Genomic DNA, 22,233 nt, shown 5'->3' with positions numbered 1-22,233 from the left:
ACAAATTAAATTAATGAAAAAAAAAGAGACGATCAAAGTAAACAAATTAGTAAATTAGTTAGTGTTGGATTGATTAATTGATTAGAAGCAAAAAAAACATTCGTAAAGCCTTTAAATTGTTGGAGTTTAAATTAATATTACAATCAACAATTAGTTTGATACGAATCAGTAAATGATTACCATTGATTTAGACTGTTAGTTAATTTGTTGATTGTAATATTGAATTGTTTTCACTTTTTTTCTGATTCAGTTAATGAGCAGAAATTTAAATCTCTTATTAACCAGCAATTGGATCAAAATGCCGAGGAAAAAGTTAATCTAAGTTAATAATAATGATTCAATTTGTTGGCTTGGTAATTTGTTGGAGCGTTAATATAAATACGGTGGGAGTGGGAAATAGCAAGGGAGGTGGGAGATGATGAAAGTGATGAATGTGTAACTTATTATATAGTAAAAGTTATATAATCGTATATGAGTTAATCCAAATAATATTATATTAGGTATCCACATAAGTAATGTCGCTTTTTAGATAGCGCTCACTCGTTAGTGAATTTCTCGAAAACGAGTTGATGAAAAGTCATAAAAAATTTACAAAAAGAAGATCAATTCTCCATCTATGGCATTATGTGACTTTTACCGAAATCGATCAATTAATTTTGATAATTTATAAATTAAACTAAATCAACTTTTTTTCAATTTTTGAGATTATTTTTTCGAAACGACCATTTTTGACCTTAACATTATCAGAAATTTTTAAAAACTAGATCAAATTGTAGAACATGAGTTGGACTATTCGATATAAAAATTTGATCATTTAGGACAATTTCCTCGAAAAATAATAATAAATTGAATTCGAAAATTAAGGAATTTTATGCATTATTTACCATTTAAAAACCATGAACAAAATTCAGAAAAAAGGGAAATTTTAAGAAAAATACAAGTCAATGGAGTTTCCATGTTAACTCATTCCGAATTCAATTTATTATTATTTTTCGAGGAAATTGTCCTAAACGATCAAACTTTTATATCGAATAGTCCAACTCATGTTCTACAATCTGATCTAGTTTTTAAAAATTTCTGATACTGTTAAGGTCAAAAATGATCGTTTGAAAAATAATCTCAAAATTGAAAAAGTTGGTTTAGTTAATTTATAAATTATCAAAATTAATCAATCGATTTCGAAAGTTATATTATTTCAGTTGGAGAATTGATCTTAATATTAAAATTTTTTCACTTATTCTGATTAATTGATGATGATGATGATGATGATGGTGATGAGGAAGATAATCAAGAATGTCAATCCAGTTTCCGGTTCTCTTGATAGTATTTTTTTAATCATCATTGAGATTTGTTTCTTTCTTACTCATCTATTGGGATGAAAGAGTTTGATGATGAAGAGAAAGGTTAACAATCATCTTTGAAAGTATCTTTGATTATAATTAAAGATGATGATGGAGATGATGATGAAACATTTTTGCTCCTTCGTCTGTGAAAATATCATTATTATTATCCAATAATAACAAACACTATTTTAAGCTTAAAGTTTTGCTGATTTTCATCTTGAAAATTTAACTCTCATGGTGATAATGTTTACAGTTAATGGTTTATCATGTAATATTTATCCATAAGAGTATTTATCTTGTATCTTTAACAATTATCTTCTTATCATCATATTCATCTTTAATCTTCTCGAGAGAGAGAGAGAGAGAGAGAGACTTTTCCATTGCTAATCCTTTTTCAATCTTTCTCTTTGCGTGTCCATTGCTCCTTCGATAAGTGAATGTTGTTGTTGCTTTTGCTTTCTCATATTATGGCCTCAATTTAATACCATTGATATAATCAATCGATTGCTGTATGTGTACAACATTATGATCCAGCATCTGATCACTTTGATTTATTAGCTCAAAGTAAATAAATGGAGTATTCAACTGATGAATCTTGAATCTAATTCAACGAAAAATTTCAATTTTAACCCAAATCTTTTGGTCTCAATATTATCTCGTAATCGCCAAGTGAAATCTATTGTATTAACATTACATCTCTCTTGCAATTGGTTCCTTGATATTTTTCCACTTCTTTTGCTCTCGAAATATCAACACCATGTTTACAGTTTTCTCTTCCATTATATCATCATCAATAGTATCTTCCATATCTGCTTTTCAAGTAATTCATTGGTTAGAAGAAGAAGAAGATAAAATTGACCAAAGGTTTTTTTTTCTTGTTCTGTTTCACTATTGACATTCTCACTGGTCACTTTTTGTTGGAATTGGAAACAGATTTAGTCTTTGAGATACTTTAACTATCTTTCTAACGTTAATCTGTCCCTTTAATCAATCTCATTGAGTAAAAATCCATTGAAGAAACAATTCAATCCAAATCAAGTGTAAAGCTTTTCCTTTGATCCAAGTTAAATCTTTTCCTTTCAATGATCTTTGTCTTTAGCATCCTCATCAGATCTTTCTTAAAGTCTATGGTCTTTCTTTTCATTCAATACTTTCATCTTCCACCATTGTCACCTTCTTTTCCTCTCCATCATCATCAACATCAACATCATATTTGTCTTATTTTCCATTTTTCATCCATTGTAACTTTTTGTTTCCTTTTTGATCTTTTAATTACTGCCAATCTCCAATGGGGATAATTGCAAGGGTGACATATAATGATAAAGAGTAACAATCAATCCTGTAAGAAAAAAAAGTAGAAAGTTAAAGATTAATTAAATGATTAAATCATAATAATGTTCAACTAAATCTCTCTATTATTAAATAATAATGAAAGTAATTGATTTTATCAAAATGATCATTTATAATGTATAAGTTGAATATCTATGTGTGTGTTTAATACTTGACTTTCAAGATTAATTGTCTTGAATATAATCACAGAGCAATCAATTGATTATACGGAATATAAATGAAACTATTTAACTTACTATACTGATTATTACATATTGATTAGAGTGTAGATTTGATTAATTGATTTTGTTGTTTATCCCTTTTGTTTGAAAAGGTTCATTGCTGTAACTCGACCAATTAAATATGCTAAACATAAAAGTAACACCAGAGTCTCGTTGACCATTGCAATTGTTTGGATTGTATCGGCGGCCATTGGTTCACCGATCGTTTTTGGCCTCAACACTTCACCCGAACGTAAACCTGAACTTTGTATTTTCTACAATTCAGATTTTATCATCTTCTCATCTTTAGGATCTTTTTATATTCCATGTGTTCTCATGGTTTTCCTTTATTATAAAATATTCAAAGCGATTCACGATCGAGCCAAAAAGTCCATAGGTAATAATAAGAATAAGCCAATTAGTTCAACGGATTCATCGCACACGGTGTTGGTCATTGAGAATAAAAGTGAAACCGCTAAGCTTAAAGAACGAACTGGTTTCCTTGGAAGGAAACGAACCAATAGTTCAAATAATTCATCTTTCATGTCGACCAATCAATCAGTTAGTAGTTGTGGTGGTGGTACAATAGGACCAGTTTTATGTAACAATTTAGCGACTTCTCAACAATTACATCACCATCACTCTCAGCAAATCGGTAATTCTGGTGTTGAACGGAAATCACCGTTACCCAAAATTATGGAAACTGAAAGTTTAACCAATAATGGTAGTGGATCTATTGAAGATGATGATGATGATGATCGGGAATTGGATATAACTGGATGTTCGGGTGGTGTATCGGGTTCACTTGAGTGTCACATAATTGCCAATAAACAGACTGTTCTTAATGATGATTCTTATGTAAAGAAAAATGTTCAAAATTTATCCTTTCATTCAGATTCTCAACAGAATGAGGTTGATGATGATGACGATGATGAGGAAGAAGATGATGATGATGATTATCGTGGTCCATCTTCCTGTGATTTGGAAAATACTGGAACATTAAAACACAGGAATTATCATGGGAACGCTGATTCAGGTTATGGACCTTCAGCTTTCGAGGAGACTCCTTTTTGTGTTTACAATCCAACAGCTGAGACACTTTCGTCTCAACCATCATCACCGACAATCATCAAGAATAAGATAATAACAAGCACAGAAATAGTTGAAGGTGGAGGTGGCAGTTTTGGTGCTATTGGTACTTCCTCGTCATCTTCCGGTGGATGCGGTGAAAGTCAGGAGTTAAATAACAACAATGATGAGCCAAACATTGATAGTAAAAGTAACAAGAAAAATAGTAGATTCAATAAATTGCTAAATCGAAGTGGCCAATTAAACGAAAACGGGTTAACAGTAAAACAGGGTCAACCACAACACCAACAGCAAATGCATCAACAACAACAACAGCAACAACAACCAGTTAAGAAGCGATCACGTTTCAATTTGGGGCGAAAACACAAAACGAGTGCTAAGCGTCGGGAAAAAGCTTCAGCTAAACGGGAAAGAAAAGCAACCAAAACACTGGCCATTGTTCTAGGTAATTATGATTAAAATTATCGTTCGATTAAAACTTTTAGTTTTTTTTCCGAAATTTCATTGAATAGTAAATTGTTCTTTATCTGATTCTGATAATAATGATGATGGTTAGTTGATGAAAATCGGGAATCCTCTTGAGAAAAGTGAATCTTTTATAACCAATGTAAGGATATTATCAATGAGCCTCATCACCAGTGATGAATCAAAGTGAAAACAGTAGTAAACAATGATGATAATGATGAAAATATGATGAAGCCAAGATGAGAAAATCATTGATTTACTTGAAGTAAACAACTGATGATAAAATAGTTTTCTCAATTTACTCAGCTGTTTATCTTGTCTATTATGATAACGTTGAGATGGTTCCTCTTTTGTTCAACCTTTGAACCAATTCATTGTCTCCAATGGGAATATCAATCTTTCAATTAAGGGTTTCCTTTGATGATACGATTGTTTATGATTAATGCTACAGATACAAATTCAGGAATATGAAGAGAGAATGGAAGAGAAAAAAAATCATCTTCATCATCATAACTTGACACTTGAAATAAATGAAAAACAAAAGATGAAGAGTAAATAATAACATTGGAAATTGTCCTCAGGTTAATATGGTGAAAACTTTGGGTTTGTCGATATTCATATTAGCTCAATGTAAATATTATCCTCAATATTGATGAGTTGATAATAAGGTTGATGATGATTGCGGTTTTCTCTTGTTTATCTGGTGTGTGAACAATTGAAAGTTTTGGTGGAAAGATGATTAAACTAATTGCATTGGTTACAGGTTTAGATTGAGACAGTTATCATTATTATTATCACCATCATCATCATCATCATCATTATGAGAGGAGCTTAATCTTTGTTTTCCCTCCGTGCAACTTAAACTTGTCTCTGGTTTGATATTTGTATTTCCCCTGTTAATGAAGATAAAACAATAATTTATAAGGAGAGAGAGAGAGAGAAAAATAAACGTTAATGTTAATGGAATAATTAATATTGATCACAATTGAGAAAACCTTTATTTTCTCATCCATGGATGTGTAATAATTCATCTTGATCCATATTTCTTTGGGCTTGTCACTGAGATTTCTGACCTTTTCTTCACCCACCGTCAATTACGAGTTTTTTCCTCTTCCTTTTCTCATGTAATTCTATCATAAGAAGAGAGAGAATTTGTAGTTTATTGTTTTCTCTTGATTGTTATCATTTGGTCACTTGATAGTTGTTAAAATAATAATTCTCTCTACTCGGAATCTTTGACCATTCCTTTTCTTTTCAACCATATTCCTTTTGTCTTGTATCTTTCTCTTTTCCATGTTTCTTTTCTTTACTTTTCCGTCTTTTGAATCAATTGCTCATTAATTTATCTCCATCATTTGATCCCTTCTCTCTCTCGATGATGATGATGATGATGGATTTGATTATCTATATAATATAAAGATGTCCACTGTCTTCCGCTTCCTTTAGATGTATCAGATTAGATCAACAATTTACCGATTTTCCTGCATCACCATTGATTCATGTTTGATGTTGTTGTTATTAACATTAATTATTTGATTCTTTGTCTTTACAATTTAAATCTTTAGGTGTTTTCCTAATTTGTTGGGCACCATTTTTTACGTGTAATATAATTGACGCTGTTTGTATAAAATTAAAAGCCGATGATGATTGTAAACCCGGTATGAATGCCTTCCTGTTGACAACTTGGCTTGGTTACATGAATTCTTGTGTTAATCCAGTCATTTACACCATATTTAATCCTGAATTTCGTAAAGCATTTAAAAAGATTATCAAATCAACCTTCTCACTAAGGTGACAATGGATATGGTCTTATTATTGTCCAATGACCAAGAGTAATCACATCAACGTAATCCAATAGCCTTTGATGAGTATCAATGGTCAACATCTTGAATCGCAACGATTTCCAATCAATCCTGGAAGAGAAAGAAATAAGATTATTATTTAAGCTATTAATTGTTTCTGATTTATAAGAAAAATATATATATAATATAATATATACGTGTTTACAATTTAAATTAGTGATATAAAATAACTTACAATCTCACTACCATCAAAAAGTTATTCAATGATATTGCAATTGAATTTAATCACCAGTTTTTTTTATCCATTACTGTTGACAATTAATCAATTAAACAGTGGGTATAATCAAGTGGTTATGCAGATAATAATACCCTGTAAATTAATTGAAAATCTTAAATATTTCAAGTAAATAAACAAAAATATTGGTTAACCTTTTAACATATTGAAAGATGAAGATACGATTGATTGATTGACTCCGGTGAATTGCTGAAAATGATGAATATTATTAACAGATTTGTTTGAGATTATATTGGAATCCTCTTGGAATAGTTAATTGTTTTCTCGGTGACAATCTGATTATGAATGACCAGCTTCTTGTAAGTCAATTGAATCTAAAAAAAGATGAGAAAGTTAAAAGTTGATAACAATCAATTGTGATTCAAGAAATCGGACAAATTAAGATACGAGAACAAAGTTATTACCATTTAATCACCTCAAGTCTTTTGTTTGCCATCTCTTATCTAAATACGATTAACAGTAAATATGCCACAATTAGCGATTTCCAATTAAGATGAGATTGTGACTTGAATTGTAAATCATATTGGTAAGTATGTTAATCAACCAGTCAGTCAACCACAACCAACCAGCTTAATCCATTAACTATGAGATACCAAGAAAAACAAGATACATGTAAATGTATTTATACAAATGTGATACAAAGATGAACATGATCAAATCGGATATCTACTACTGGATAATGTCAATCATCATAATCTTCAATACAACCAAAAAGCATTACCAATTTAACCAATAGTCAATAAGATTAATCCAACAACAACAACAACAAAACCAATCAACCATTTAGACGTTTAGATTATTCAACATGAATTCAATTAACTTTTCGATTACGAGTCACTAGATTAAAAAACATAGAAACATTAAGAGTAACAATCATTATTTGTAATTAAAATAAATTAAATTCCACAAATTATGTTTACAATTAATTAATAGAATAACAAAAATCAAAACAAACAATAAAGAAAAATTAATTCTCCAAATTAATCAAACTCTTTTCCCTCTTTTATGTTGTTCGATTTTCCATCAAAAGGTGTCGCCACTTTCGTAGAAAAAAAATTAAAATCGTTGATCCATCGTAACTTTTTTTCTTTAATTGTTTGCAATTAAATTGCTCTTGGAAATCTCATGGTTAATTTTTCCACATTTTGATTAATGATTACAATCGGAAATTGGATTGGTCGTTGGAAGAGATTGATTGTCCAATGGTAAGAACATGGAAGATACAATTTAACTCGATCCTTTAGGTTGGTTTTTTTTTCTCTATTAAGTTAACATGTAAACAAAGAGTTTTTTTTTTCTCTAATTTTCTTAATCAATTTGGGTTATTCTAAATTGTTTTTTTTTCTCTCTCTTTCTTTTTCGCAATTTAGTTGATCATTTGGTTGGCGCCTTTAATACACACTATTGGGTGATCAGAATGAACAGAATTGGATAAAATGAGAAAGAGAAATTTTTTTACAGAAATGGAAAAACAAAGCGAACAAAAAATTAGAGAGAAAAAGAGAAATTGAAGTTCAAATTGTTTTTTTCTTTTCTCTTCTCACTCACATTTACACTCACACAGTTTGGATTAATTTACTGATTGACCTTACCTGAAATTCAACTTTCCATTTAACCTTTAATCACCCGCAAAAAACGGAAAATGTGAACACCAATTAACACCTTACCTGTTTCTGGATATCTGAAGCAATTTCAATTCCAATAGCTAATCAAATTGATTAAATCAATACAACTTCAATTGGTGCTCATACTTATTATCTACAGAGAGGTGTACACACACTTGGAGCACTAGATTAAGTGCAATCAATTGACATGTTTAGCTTGAGTTCATGTGCTGGTGCAGATCCGATGGAGGAAAAGTCAAACCAAGTAACTTAACCATGGGAATTTAGATTACAATCTCTCTCTCTCTCTCTCTCTCTCTCTCACTAATTTGTCTGGTACAATTTTCCTCATATGAAGGAACTTACCCTGCAGTTACAATGTTCAATCATTGAAACCACGAGTTTAAAATGCTTTAAGTATGTACACATTTGTATAGAAATTTATTTTTTCTTCTATCCTTGAGCATCGATGATATAAAGCAATCAGTGGTTAACGTTAATTTATATATAAATATATGCTAATTAATCTCTTGTCCTTCTTACGAACAGAACTATTCAAGGATTCATTTGGATATAATTTACATGGATGATCTGATTGCAAATTAAATTGATCCCTTTCAAGATGATTTATAAACAACAACACCAGCTAATATACTGGATAGATTCAAATTAATGACATTGGACTCCAACCATTCGAGGATATTAATGTTAACCCTTTTTAAATTAATTATAGATACCGAAACTTTGCCGAAACTTAGCCGTTAATTGTTCAGCAAGTCGAATTCAAGTTTTGCTTGAGCCAGTTAATCGTTGACTCTACAGCCAGTTGATCGAATCACAGCTTAGTTGACTTGCTCTCTCACTTTTTTCTTTGCTTTTTTGTCTCCTCTTCTCCCCTTTTTAACTTTTCTCCACTTGTTTCACATGTTCCCGCCATAGACTTTAGCCTAAATTAACAATCGAATCAATAATTTACCTTTGATTGATTAACTTGCCCGATCGAATTTGTTAGCTCGGCTTGAGTAGACACCCGGAATGAAATAACTTTTCAATTTAATCGAACCCGCTTAATATTAGTTTACATTTCTAAAGATATAACGAACTCTTCTCGAAATAAAGTCCATCTTTTTTTTTCGGTTGGTGCTCAAATTAGAATAGTTTAAGCAGCTCATAGTTCACTCACTTTGGCTCAATTCGTTCGCCATCTAATTATTAGAACCTTTAAGTGATCCTCTTTCTGCGACTTTTTCGCTCACCGCCGAAAGAGTGAAAGTGCAAAAAAGGTAAAGAGTAGTACATTAATACTCGGAGACGGAGTAACAACTTGTTTACTCTTGAGTTGACCAGTCGATCGAATGAGCCAGAGGAAAATTCACTCTGACTTAGCCAAAAGTATTTCGACTCACTGATTAGCTCGGCTAACTTAAGCTTCTACTAATTAAAATTACCTGTTTCTCCAAATCCCCTTCAATTAATCGATTAATTACTTGATGGTGAGCATTCTAAAGGCTAAAATCAAATTGATTTCACAATCAAGATGGATGGTAATTTATATATACGCACACAAACATACGCAACAAAACTTGATAATCATCATCGTCTTCAGGTATTATCATCATCATGTAAACAAAAATTTCCGTTCTCTCTCCCTAATAGTAACATTTGCTTTGCTTATTATCAATTCTTACAGTTAATTATATTAGTTTCTAATCATTTTCTCTCCATCTTCAGATTGGCTCCATTTCTCATTACTTTACTGTCGAGAGAGAGTGTGTGTGTGAGAGAGAGAGTGAGCTGGTTCATTTCACTTTCTATCTCTTTTAGTGAATTTATAATCGTAAACCTGTTTCGCCAGGACCATGGACCAGTTTTACTCTCAGATTATCTGAATATGATCAGGAGTGAGAGAGAGAGAGAGTCGATGATGGTGGACGGAGGAAAACCAAATGAAAGAGAAAAGCAAAAGGAAAAAAAGAAAGATCAAAACAACAACAACATGGATGCAATTTGAAGGAAAACCTTGGATGGAAAAACGCGTTTCCAACATTCTCTCCCTTTAAACATTTTTATTTATCAGTTACATTTGCCTAAGGAAATGAAAGTTTATTCTGATGATCAGAATCATCAACCTTGGTTTTGATAAGGTAATTAAATGGCTTTAAATTATATTGATCATGATTAAGTTACACATTCATGTCGAAACTTTTCTCGTAAAAAAATCTAAATTAATCTCATCTGATTTTTCTTGACAATAATTGCTAATTTCGTTTAATTAACAGAGAAAGAAAGAAAGAAAGAAAGAGTATTTTGTATTGAAAGAAAATATCGAAATTATTGTCACACTTTTCTATTGATTTATGTGCTTTTGTTTTGTAAACATGATAGAAAATGGATTGACATTCATCGTGGAAAATGGTTTCAATGTTTTTTTTTAGGAAAATGGCAAATATCACAATAAAAATATTCTCTCGTTTGATTCCTTGGTGAATTAAACAAGAATAATCAATTTAAATTCCAAATTTTATTGGATATGTCTTGGGTTGGTCTCAGGTGTAATAATAATTATAAAAATCGGAGAGGATGAAAAGGTTTGTTTATGAAATTTTGAAGGAAAAATCGACGGAAAAAAATAAACTCTAGTCGATGTTGAGAGAGAGAGAGATGATCATGAAGAGAATAGAAAAAAATTGATAAAATAACTCGCTTTGTGAGTTCTGGTGGAGGAGATTAGGTGATAGTGAATCTTTTTTTGCTCCTTGGGACAACGAAAAAGTTTCTGTTGTTGATTTAGTTGTTGATTGTAATAACGATTGTTAATTGATAGACGAAAAAAAACGTAAAACGATTTGATTATTTGTTGTACTTGAAAATAACGGCCGCCGCGACCAGGAAGAAAGCCATCCAGGTACAGGTAACAATGAATCCTATGTAAACACCCGGTTCCGTGATTCCCCACCCACGGGACAGAATATGTCTTAGCGTTTCCGTTGGAAGTGTTTGAGGTTGAATATAACTGAACCACCTTATCCAATAAGGCATCGCCTCTAAAGGCCAGATTATACCCGATAAAATTAGATTAGGATAAAACGTGCCCAAGATCATCATGACTGCAGTATTTTCTTGGTGACATGTCGCTGAAACAACAAGACCTAAGAGATACATTTGAACAGAAAAGAGGAAAAAAAAGAGATAAATTAATTAAATCATAAAGAGTAAATTTAAACAATAATTAAAATAGGGAAAATCAAATGTAATCAAAAGTCATTATCTATTACTATTATAATTGTCAACAACGTTAATAGTTAATCCAAATCAAGTCAATCAGGTAAATTGTACACATAAAAAAAGTACCTACAAACTTTACTATCAAATCATATATACACACACACACTAAATCACAATTAATTAAAGTCAATTGTGTAAACATAACCTTCAATGACATCATTGCAAATGATTGGTATATAGTAGCTAACAATTGATAGTATTGTTAATTGAATTTGATTTATCACCATTTCTTAACAATACTAATTTACTTACAAACTACAGGTAACAATTTAAAAATTATATATTAGTGAAAGAAAAAAAAAACACCAACAATCATATTGAATTTTTTTTAACTCTGTTGATTTAACATCAACATGTTGATAGATTGACATTTTTTTCCTCCTTATTGATATTGTACTTTCACAATAATAATAGTAATCATTAGAATGATGATTTTTTGATAATCATTATAAGGAAGACGATGATAACTTACCGAAGGCCATACCGGTACAACCTTGCAGCAATAATAATACTATAACCCAACCAAACGGACCTCGTGAGGGAATATCAAAAACGAGGAAAGTAAATACTAGAACCAAAAGTATTTGTACAACCATGACAATGATTTGTGTCAACGCGTGTGCGATTAAAATTTGAAGTGTATCAACACCAGCGACTAATGACCTTTCAAAAAGTCCATCTCGTCTTTCCAGAATGAATGCAAGTGCGGTCAAACCTGTTGCCATAATGTAACTAATACTGACCACTACTCCCGGTGCCATATACTCAAGGTACCCTTGGTGTTTCAATTCACCATAAACTGGTTCTCCAAGCTGAAAATGATCGATAATTAATTCGGGAAACCATCAACAACAATCAGATTGGAATTTTTGATGAAAGATCATTTTGAGAGAGAGAGAGAGAGAGAATAGAAAGAGATGATTAGAGAAATTATCAAGGAAAAAGATTGTTTTTTAATCAGTGTCATTGTCATCAAGTTTTCTCTCTTCTAACTCTTTATTTTTCTTTTTTAATTTCTTGCAAGTAGTTAAATATTATTTCTCATTAGATTCAGGTTCTTATATTTTCCTTACACCATTATTATTATATTGACGGTGGAAAGTTACAATGAACAGGGAAAAATCCATAGATAAATATTTCTAATTGACTAACTCACTCATTCAATCATGATGATGATGATAATTTACTTGACTGTCTATTTTCCCTTAAGGGGAAGAGAAGAGAGAAAACTTGATGATGATGATGAGGAGGAAGAAAATTTTCTCTTCACAGTGTAAAGATTAAAATACTCACAGCGAGTGGAAATTCAGCTAAGGCGGGATTTCTTCCAGCATTGGTCAAGGCTTTTTTGGCAAATTCTTGGAACGCCTCTTTAAATGTACGCTCCATTGTGTAAGAAATTTGTTGATCTGTAAACAAAAAACACGCACAAAAAAATTAGTTAATCAATTGTTCATTAAAACAAATAATATTGTCACAATAATCCCTCGCTCTCTTATTCATTTTCACGTAATCGTTTCCATGTAAACAGGTAAGATTGTTGAGCTTTTGTTTGCATTAAAGTCTAAATAAATTTCAATCAAAAGATTAACAAGTGTCATCATCATTTCCATTGGATTAACATTTAAAAATCTTAAGTTATGAGGATTAAAAGATGGGAACAGGATTAAGGGAAGGACCTTGGAATCCAGAAAAAGGACTCAACTATGACCTTGTTTAGATCTTTCAATTCAACTCTTAAAGCTTCACGATCAACAATCTAGTCAAGTTCATCATTATCCATCAATCGAATACAATGAGAAAAGTTTGAGAAACAAAATTCTAAAGCTTAAGTAGCACACTTAACGATTTTACGTTTTTTTCTTCGTCTTCATCTTAATTTTTTCGCTTTCACTTTTTTTCGTCTTCCATTCAACTTAATATTTACTCTTTTTCACCTGATTTTCCTGTTTATCTTCTTCTCTTTCTTTACTTTCTCTTCTCACATCATCATCATTTCCATTGGATTAACATTTAAATCTTTAAGTGTCTCTGGTTGTATTTTTTGTCTCTTGATTGTAGGATTAAAAGATGGAATCAGGAACAGGATTAAGACCTTGGAATCCAGAAAAAGGACTCAACTCTGACCTTGTTTAGGTCTTTCAATTCAACTCTTAAAGCTTCATGATCAACAATCTAGTCAAGTTCATCATTATCCACCAATTGAATACAATGAGAAAAGTTTCAGAATAAAAAATAAATGTAATTCTACCGCTTAAGTAGCACAATTAACTTTTTTACGTCTTTTCTTCATCTTACTTTTCACTTTCTCTTTTTTTTTCGTCTTCCATTCAACTTAATATTTACTCTTTTCACCTGACTTTCCTGTTTATCTTCTCTTTCTTTACTTTCTTTTTACTTTTACATCATCATCATCATCATCCGTTCGTCAGACTTCACTTACTTGTTAAATCAGGGTAAACCTTGATTGTACTGTCCTCAATTGTTTTGTTGTCCACTTCCTCACCTCGAAGCATTCTGTTGATTAAGAGAGATAGAAAGAGATGAATTAATAAAAAATCAACAACCAGAAAGTGAAAGTTTATCAAATGATAACATTTAACATCATTATCAACATGTAATCAATTGAAATGTCAAATCATTTCATGTAAGAATTTCATTGTTCACTTTAAATTGATTAGTTGATTAGGTTAGCTGTTAATGATAATGATTAGATTGATCATCATCATAATGATACATCATTGTATTGATTGTGATCATTACAATGATATTTGAAGGTAAAAAGTAAAGGTAAAGGTAAAGATAAAGGTTAATTAGTGTCATTATGATGTTACCTTGCCAGTAGAGCTTGAGAAAACCTTTCCGGAATATGAAGGACACCCCACATTGACCCATTTCTGACCGCTTCTTTACCTTCATCCACCGAAGTGAAATTATGTTTGTCAACAATGTAAGGGTCAAGTTCAGCGAGAAAATCTCTTGAATATATTTGTCCAGTATCTTCATTGACCACTGCCAATGGAATGTTAAAAGGATCAGCACCAATACAAATACAGAAAAGAATAACCTGAATAGCGGGAAGAGCAAATTGGAACAATAGAACGGGAATATTTCGACGAAGACGAGTCATATTTTTCCAAAAAAGCGCCATTGTTGTTGACCAATATTCTCCAAAGGTCAAACTTTTAGCCTCATATTTTTTACCGCCATTCGCAATCATACCACCGCCTCCGGTACCATTTCCACATCTATTACCCTTAGTTGGAGCTGAAGGGAATGCGTTAATTTCTGGTTTAGGTGTTAAATTGTAATCTGAATAATCTGAATATATTGAAAACACCGAAGGAAACTAATCAACGGTGAGAGAGCAACAGTTTGAACGGTTCCGTTTCGAGATGGAGACGATTATTAATAGAGATAAAAAAAAGAAAATAAAAGGAACAAAAAAAGGGAAAAAGAAAAAGAAAAATTAATTTGTATGATTAGTTAATTATCTATGCCAATTAGACAAACTAATTTATTCATCAACACAATCACTTCCTATTTGGTTAATAATTTTATCTTAAATCATTTTCTCATCTCACTTTTTTTTTACACTTTTCCCTCAATTTGTTCATCATTGATACTAATACAACTTTTACTACTGTTAACTAATCATACTGTTAATTATAAACAATCGCGTTTAAATTGCCGCACATTCTGGTGACATGTAACCTGTTAACAGGAGATATCGTAGATTCGTATCACCTGATTGGGTGATTATCGTTAATACTTTCAAATAAATCGGTAAAAAACTGGTTAATCTGGTTTTCCACTTTCACTCTCCATCAACAACATCCGTCGTGAAAACATTTATCTTTTATATAACAACAAATTCAATTAAAATTAGGTTATTAGTGAAACAGATAATTAAGTCAACAATTAAGAAGCCGATGCAATAAAAATTGGTAAGAAATGATTAACCTGAACAATTAGAGATAAAAACAACAACAATGTCAATCGAAAAGGTTAAATGAAAAAAAAAACAAACCTTTGAATCCTTTTTGGTTGATTGAATTAACTCTGAAGTTATTGGAGGAGGAGCAGGAGGAAGAGGAAGAGGTTGATGATGTTGATTTGGGGTTAAAGTTGAAAGGTTAGTTGATGTCGTTGTTGTTGTGTTGTTGATTATCCTTTGACCTGTTGTATCGGCCATGCAAAGTTTAAGGAAAACCTCTTCAAGGGTCTCCATTTGATATTGTTGTAATAAAGATTCAGGTGAATCCTCGGCCAATAAGTGACCATGTCTCATAAGTCCGACAACATGGGCTTGTCGAGCCTCTTCAATGTAATGAGTAGTAATTATGATTGTTATTTTCTCGGCTTGAGTGAGAGTAACTAAATGTTGCCAAATTGATTGACGTAAAAGTGGATCAACACCAACCGTTGGTTCATCAAGAATTAACAATGGCGGTGAATGGACAAGAGCAGCGGCCAAGGAGACACGACGTTTCTGTCCACCGCTAAGATTGGCAACTAAACGTGATTTAGATGGTAAATCAAGAAATTTAATCAAAAATTCAATTCTCTCCCTTAAAATGGTTGAACTTAAACGGAACAATCGACCAAAGTAAATTAAAGTCTCCTCAATTGTAAAATCTTCGTAAACGGCAATTTCTTGGGGCATATATCCAATCGCTGGTCCAGGTATTTGACTTCCTGGTTCACCAGGACGAAAACCAAATATCCTAATTGATCCCGATGAAGGTGATAATCTTCCCACCACACACCTGAGTAAGGTGGTTTTACCACAACCACTTGGTCCAAGGAGACCATAAATTGATGCCTCGGGCACAGTTAAATCAATAGCCGATAGAATTGATTTGGCATTTTTACCACGACCATAGGAAAGACGCACTTTCCTCACTTCCACCGCGGGTACTAGATTTGAATTATATTCCACTCCACTTGGTGTTCCTCTGGGTTCACCTCCAGTTCTTAAGGTCACACCAGTTTTATCATTAACTTGTTGATATGAGCACAAAGTGACATTATTTTTGTCACAATCAAATGACATAATTAGCGAACTCTTTGTTTTCTATTCTCTTTATTAATCCGTTTATGGTATTGGTATTGTTACTTTTGTTCTTGAGTAAAAGTTGAAGGTTACACAAAGGGCAGAGAGAAAGACCGAGACACAGAGAGAAAGAGAGAGAGAGAAAGGATTAAAAGAGAAAGAAAGAAAAAAAATTCACAAGAGGAAAAAATTGTGATCAACTTAATGATGATCACGAAACTGATTGTTAATCAACTAACTACAAACAAACATCTAAATTGTGAATCGAAAAACTTTTTTCCTTATTCTTTAAGTAACATGTTAAGTTGGAAAAAGAGAGCCGATTCAGTGAGTCAGTCGATGTTCCAACGACGCAGCTCAAGCGGCGAGATTGTGTCGACTGAAAAGATCAACAACTCGATGGAAAAGTTTCTCTCGACTAGTGTCACCTGGAGGAGAAAATCATTACCACTTTTTGTTCTTTTCTCTTGGTAACCATGGAAACGACGAACATCAGCCAATCAGAGAAGAGAAAAGAAACTAAATTTTTCCTGGTAACGTTTCTTTCTTTTTAAATTAGGTTACATCTTTTCCCTCTCTCTTTTTCTTTATCCTTGGAATTGATTCTCTCTTGTTTTCTGTTGTTTGTTTTTTCTCGTTAATTTCTTGTTTTGGTTTATGGTTTTCTTTCTTAATTGTGACAATTTACTTTTCCATTGTTGTTTTATATTCAATTTGTTTCCTTCAACCAACCCAATTAATTAATTGTTTCTATTGAGAGGAATAATAATAATGGCGGTTAGACGGTCATTTGCTTCAGAGGAAGATGCTTTCGCTGTTTACTCTGAGTGTATGAAATTATCTGCTGCTGGTAAGATTAGTGTCAAAAATGCTTTTGGATTGAGACTTATTGATTATATGAGTCAATTAGCTCGTGGTAAACAGATTAATTTTAAACATATTGGATGTGCACTTGATGCTGGTGCTAAAATTTATGGGCATCGTGTTGATTGTGTCCAAGCAGAAGCTCAAAAGGTTGCTAAAGGTTAGTATCTTTTTGTTTTGGTATCTACTTTTCATCTATGCAATCTCTTTGTTTTGTTTCTCATCTTTTTTTTTAACTTGGTTATCTTAATTTTCTTTGGTTTTTTTCTTGTTATCAGATTTTATCATTCTAGTAGGTGATGGAGGTGGTCAAGCTGGAGATGATTTGGAAACAGATTTTGATGGTAAAGCAAATGATGGTGAAACTTTACCTAAAAGACGAAAGATTGAGCGGAAAAAGACAAAAACCATTTCAGCTGATATCTCAAGCTTGAATACAACCAAAGTTGAATCTAACCTTCCACCTGATCCTTTATTAGCACTTTTATCTTCGTTTGATGTTGGTAATGTTAATAGTCTTCTCATGTCAAATTTACCTTTAAATGATGATGGTCTATTGTTATTAAGCTCTGTTGAAATACCTTCAGTTGATTCAAAGGTTAACGATGTTGCATTAGATGGAACCACAATTGAAACATTATTGTCACAGAAACCATTTATTATTCCTAAATTATCTAAATTTGAATTTCTCAATCGTGGTGAGGAACTAGACTCTTCTATTTCAACAATGAGAGCTGGAACTCAACCAGATAAGTCAAGTTTCGCATTGGATGGTGTACATTCACTTTCTCAACCTTTTGAGGCTTCATTAGATGTTCCTCAAGATACTTGTGAAGATCAACATCATGATCCAGTTGACTTTTTTGATGATCATCATTCAATTGGATCCGATTACGACAATGAAACCGATCAAGTTAAAACTGAGAATAATAACAATTTACAACAATCTGTGGCTCATTATTCAATGCGTGCTGTGGATTCCGATGGTTTTGATAAATTAGTCAAAGCATTGTCAGATCAACCTTCCGATTATACATATTTCAATAAGGAACTGTTAGGAGTGTGGGCTGGCCCTGAACATTGGAAATTAAATCCTTTTGCAAAAAAGGGTTCAAAGCAAACTCAAGCTCAATCAGTGACAAGAAGTGCTCGAAAACCACGAAATCAATTCACCGAGATAGACTTTAGGCAAAAAATTCCAAATGAAACAGAAACCTCTAATACAACATTAAAAGTTCCGACGCTCTCTAAATGGACAGACAGATTATTACCAAGTGACATTTCGTATGAGCCCATGAAATTGATAAAACCTTTTCTTATTGAAGGAACAACCTTCAGTTTATTAAGAAGAAAAGGAATCGATCCTAATGGTGGATCACATTTTAACGATAATGACTCTGATGGAAGATCATCTCCTGGCTTGGATGCTGGAATGGATAATCACTATGACGATGAGTTCGCGCCAACTCAAGAATGTTTCGGAACCCAAGCTTATAATCATGATCTTGATAGTGGAACCTATGCACCATTTTCTGGAGATAATCTTGTTGACGAACCTTTTGCCGTTTCATCGACAGCATTACCTTTCTCGACCCACGCGAAAAAGATTGATGTTAAAAGGTTAAAACGAGAAATGTGGACAATAGTTACCAGTGATACTGTAAATAAATCTCAAAATAGTGAATCATCAAACCCATCTAATGACAATTCTTCTAGTGAAAACGTAAGCTCAGATTTCTTATATTGTCAAGTTTATTTCCCTATGAAATCTAATTACTAATTGATTTTTTGTCCTCATTATTTTCGCTCTTCTTTCCTATTTATAGAACCAAGAATCTGAAACAACCAACCCTGATAAAAATAATCAAGACAAACCTTTACCTTTCACCGAGGTGTACAAAATTTTACCAAGTAGAGTTGGAACATCGATGGCAAACAATCTCAGTGTGCCGATTGCATTTGTTGCTCTTTTACATTTAACCAACGAAAAGGTTTGTAATCCTGATCAATAATCCTGATATGATGATTCTTTTACCCCTAAATCATTGTGTAACAAAATCTTCAAAATAATTTACTAATTACAATTACTTTTTGACCCTTTTCTTTCATTTTAGAACCTTAAATTACAAGGGAAACCAGATTTATCGGATTTCTTTATTCAAACGGAGTCCATAACATGTTAATGTACAAAAAGTCACTCGTCTCATATTTTTGATAAAAAAATTATGAAATGATCTCGTCTACACAAATCATTTACAAATAATTAACACCCAATCCTCAACGTGTTCCTCTCATCAATCCTTTTTTATCAATTCATCCTTCATCTATACCAAGAAAAAAAATATAACAAATGTAAACACTTAAGACTCTTGCAGTTGTCAAGAAAAAAAAAACTTTCATCTATGAAAATCACTGGAAACAATTAAATCAATATTTTTGATAATCTAATGCAACAACTAAATAGAAACAAAAAAAAACATGTAAATCAAGAGTTGGTATTAGAAATGAATTTCAAAAAGGATTATCGGATTAAAGTCAACAGGCCAACGAACATCAGAAACATAAAGATGTAAATACAAACAAAAAGGACTAATCAAAATTATCCATAGAAATGATTATCAATTGTTGATAGAAGATCAAAAGTGTTTTAAATTGTAAACCAAACCAAATAATTAACTTGATTCCATAAGGTTCGTCATGAGATGATCTTAAATCGGATTAGCAATCAGTGAGAGAGAGATGAAATTAAAACTCTTGATTAATTGACCAGCAAGAACAGTTAACATGCTATTAAAAGATAATATCAATTAACACTAATTGCAACAATTTCACTAATGACAATGTTACTAAATTAACTAACTAATACTATTCATGATGCCAACAAATAACACTCATGAAAATATGAAATTAACCCAAAGTTTAATTTAAAATGAGCAAATCTACAAACGTAATCAAAGTTAATCAAAGTTAATCATTGTAAACTGGTTTACAATGATTAACATGATCTGATAAGAAACAAGTTAACTAATTAAATAACCATCTTCTCATAATCAACTAACAACAATTTAACTTCTGCTTATCGATGATGATGATAATATAATAACTTTATTCATGTTTATAAAATGAAATCCAATTAAATCAAGGGATTGATTGAATCACGCAATTACATATAGACATACACTCAACTAATCATAATCATCATCATCATCATCATGATTAAAGGGCTTGTTTATAATCATCAACATAATCATGATTAAACTATATATTTATATGGTACATTTAATGTTAATTAATAGGATAATCAAAGATTCCAGTAATGTTTAATCATGATAATAAGCTAATCAGTTAATCACTCTAATTGATTTTAAATTAATCCAGTAAAAAGTATAAAAAAAAGTCAAACTTTAAATTAGTAAACATGATTAGGGAAGATTTTAATTTCTCATATTATCTTAATATTGAACAATTAACTTTAATTGTTTAGATTGAAGTCTTTTTTTGTTGACTATTTTAACTTGGCTTTGGGTGGTCAAGACTAAATTCAACCAACAATTAACTGATTATGGTTACAATTAAAAACTGTCATGTTAATTTTGGGTTTTCTTTCAATCCATCAATTGAAAATCATTATTAATCCTTAATCATTGTCTTAATTGTTAACCTTGTTTCAAATTGTTTCTCGTCCTCAGTTAATCATTACGATTAAGGTTTTTGCTTTGTTCAAGTGAATCAAAATCAAATTTAATTGTTAGACTTATAAAACTGCTTGTTAAAAGCTCATTATATTAATGTGAGAATCATAATCAAGAGATAATTTAAATAATTATAATCAACGCGATAATAATAATCATCAACGTTGATTATAATCATTATCATCATCATTAAATTAATTTAATCATAATAATCAACGTTTTTTTTTCATCAGTCTCTTCCCTTTGTATTAATTAACATTTTGTATCATGATTAAGATTAAGTTTAACAATTAACTATGAATGATAATAATGATTAGTGAATTGTAATCATTATTGTTAAATTAATTGTTTCTTTTTTTTCTTGGAGTTGGTTAGTTAGTTGGTTAGTTAATTGTTTTTAATCACTAACTGTCAACTCTATCATTTAGAGTCTTTAATTGTCGTTTTGCTTTTTTTTTCTCAATCTTATTTAATTAATTAGTCTCTTCAATTCAATTAACTTTCGTCTAGTTAATTTAACTTTTTGTTTCGCTATCATTATTATCATGATTAACTTTAATTGTTATTCATAATCATCTCAATTGTTTTACTGCTCTTGGTGGTGGACAATTAATTATGATGATTAAACAATTGAAATCAAACAATTTGGTTTATTGTTTTGTATTTAAAAGCTTAAATTATGTTTTAACTTGATGATAACAATCAACAGTTGATTTAATTAACGATTGATAAATATACAATTTGAATTAACGTTAATTTAAAGTGTAAGTTTGCAGTTGAAACAATTAAATCAACAATTAATTGTTCACCATCATCATGATTAGTGAGTATGTGAAAATGATTATGATTGTTATTGAGAAAAGGAAGAAATAAAATTAATTAGAAACAATTAATTATCTTCCACTAATCTTAATCATTTGCTTAAATTCAATTCAATTAATTTGATTGTTGATTAAAATTTGTTTTATTAATTATAACAGTTAATTGTTAATTGTTAACTGGTTAAACTTTTTCTTGTTGGGAGTTAATTGTTTCACCATGAAAAATAATCAAAGTAAACAGATTTTGATCCAAATTCAATTAATTTAAATTAATAAACATCATTAATTATGATTATGATTAAAAATTAATCGGTAACAATTTGTAACTAATTTAATAATTAATTAACCATAACAAATCCTTTCACAA

General features: G+C 31.1%; 3 protein-coding genes and 4 long non-coding RNA genes across 10 annotated transcripts in view; 3 read left to right on the top strand and 4 right to left on the bottom strand.

Annotated features, from left to right (window-relative positions):
• Window positions 1-6,685, top strand: part of LOC128397432 (dopamine D2-like receptor) — a 106,822-nt gene extending 100,137 nt beyond the window's left edge. The window contains exons 3-4 of the mRNA XM_053358162.1: window positions 3,007-4,427; window positions 6,013-6,685. Coding sequence (XP_053214137.1) covers window positions 3,007-4,427; window positions 6,013-6,242 — 1,651 coding nt within the window. The 3' untranslated portion in view covers window positions 6,243-6,685. The remainder of the gene's footprint in view (window positions 1-3,006; window positions 4,428-6,012) is intronic.
• LOC128397501 (uncharacterized) lies at window positions 1,860-3,067 on the bottom strand. The gene is made up of 2 exons (XR_008326963.1): window positions 2,930-3,067; window positions 1,860-2,682 (listed from the first exon to the last, which is right to left on the bottom strand). It is a non-coding gene; the product is annotated as an uncharacterized LOC128397501 (long non-coding RNA).
• Window positions 4,411-6,017, bottom strand: LOC128397493 (uncharacterized). Its single transcript, XR_008326958.1, has 3 exons — window positions 5,443-6,017; window positions 5,011-5,340; window positions 4,411-4,892 (listed from the first exon to the last, which is right to left on the bottom strand). It is a non-coding gene; the product is annotated as an uncharacterized LOC128397493 (long non-coding RNA).
• Window positions 6,219-7,472, bottom strand: LOC128397480 (uncharacterized). 3 transcript variants are annotated; one of them, XR_008326956.1, is made up of 4 exons: window positions 6,949-7,472; window positions 6,679-6,858; window positions 6,485-6,619; window positions 6,219-6,360 (listed from the first exon to the last, which is right to left on the bottom strand). It is a non-coding gene; the product is annotated as an uncharacterized LOC128397480 (long non-coding RNA). The 3 variants fall into 3 exon arrangements; XR_008326957.1 differs by having other exon boundaries at window positions 6,485-6,858; window positions 6,949-7,126; window positions 7,266-7,472; XR_008326955.1 differs by having other exon boundaries at window positions 6,485-6,858.
• Window positions 7,473-7,610: 138 nt separating this feature from the next.
• On the top strand, window positions 7,611-10,450 carry LOC128397504 (uncharacterized). 2 transcript variants are annotated; one of them, XR_008326966.1, is made up of 5 exons: window positions 7,613-7,788; window positions 7,915-8,565; window positions 8,698-9,431; window positions 9,657-9,754; window positions 9,880-10,450. It is a non-coding gene; the product is annotated as an uncharacterized LOC128397504 (long non-coding RNA). The 2 variants fall into 2 exon arrangements; XR_008326965.1 differs by having other exon boundaries at window positions 7,611-7,788; window positions 8,698-9,754.
• A 200-nt stretch (window positions 10,451-10,650) lies between these two features.
• LOC128397442 (ABC transporter G family member 20-like) lies at window positions 10,651-16,771 on the bottom strand. The gene is made up of 6 exons (XM_053358173.1): window positions 15,464-16,771; window positions 14,268-14,782; window positions 13,877-13,950; window positions 12,727-12,842; window positions 11,906-12,245; window positions 10,651-11,297 (listed from the first exon to the last, which is right to left on the bottom strand). Exons 1-6 carry the CDS (start codon window positions 16,487-16,489, stop codon window positions 10,999-11,001), a joined length of 2,370 nt encoding a protein of 789 aa, XP_053214148.1. The 5' UTR covers window positions 16,490-16,771; the 3' UTR covers window positions 10,651-10,998.
• Window positions 16,772-17,064: 293 nt separating this feature from the next.
• On the top strand, window positions 17,065-19,801 carry LOC128397452 (condensin complex subunit 2-like). Its single transcript, XM_053358181.1, has 4 exons — window positions 17,065-17,513; window positions 17,632-19,076; window positions 19,180-19,344; window positions 19,468-19,801. The coding sequence occupies exons 1-4, from the start codon at window positions 17,261-17,263 to the stop codon at window positions 19,534-19,536; spliced, it is 1,932 nt and encodes a 643-aa protein (XP_053214156.1). The 5' UTR covers window positions 17,065-17,260; the 3' UTR covers window positions 19,537-19,801.
• Window positions 19,802-22,233: the final 2,432 nt, after the last annotated feature.

Source organism: Panonychus citri, unplaced genomic scaffold (assembly GCF_014898815.1).
Source record: "Panonychus citri isolate SS breed McGregor unplaced genomic scaffold, ASM1489881v1 Contig00001, whole genome shotgun sequence".
Lineage (NCBI taxonomy): Eukaryota > Metazoa > Arthropoda > Arachnida > Trombidiformes > Tetranychidae > Panonychus > Panonychus citri.
This window is presented reverse-complemented; position numbering and strand designations above follow the sequence as displayed.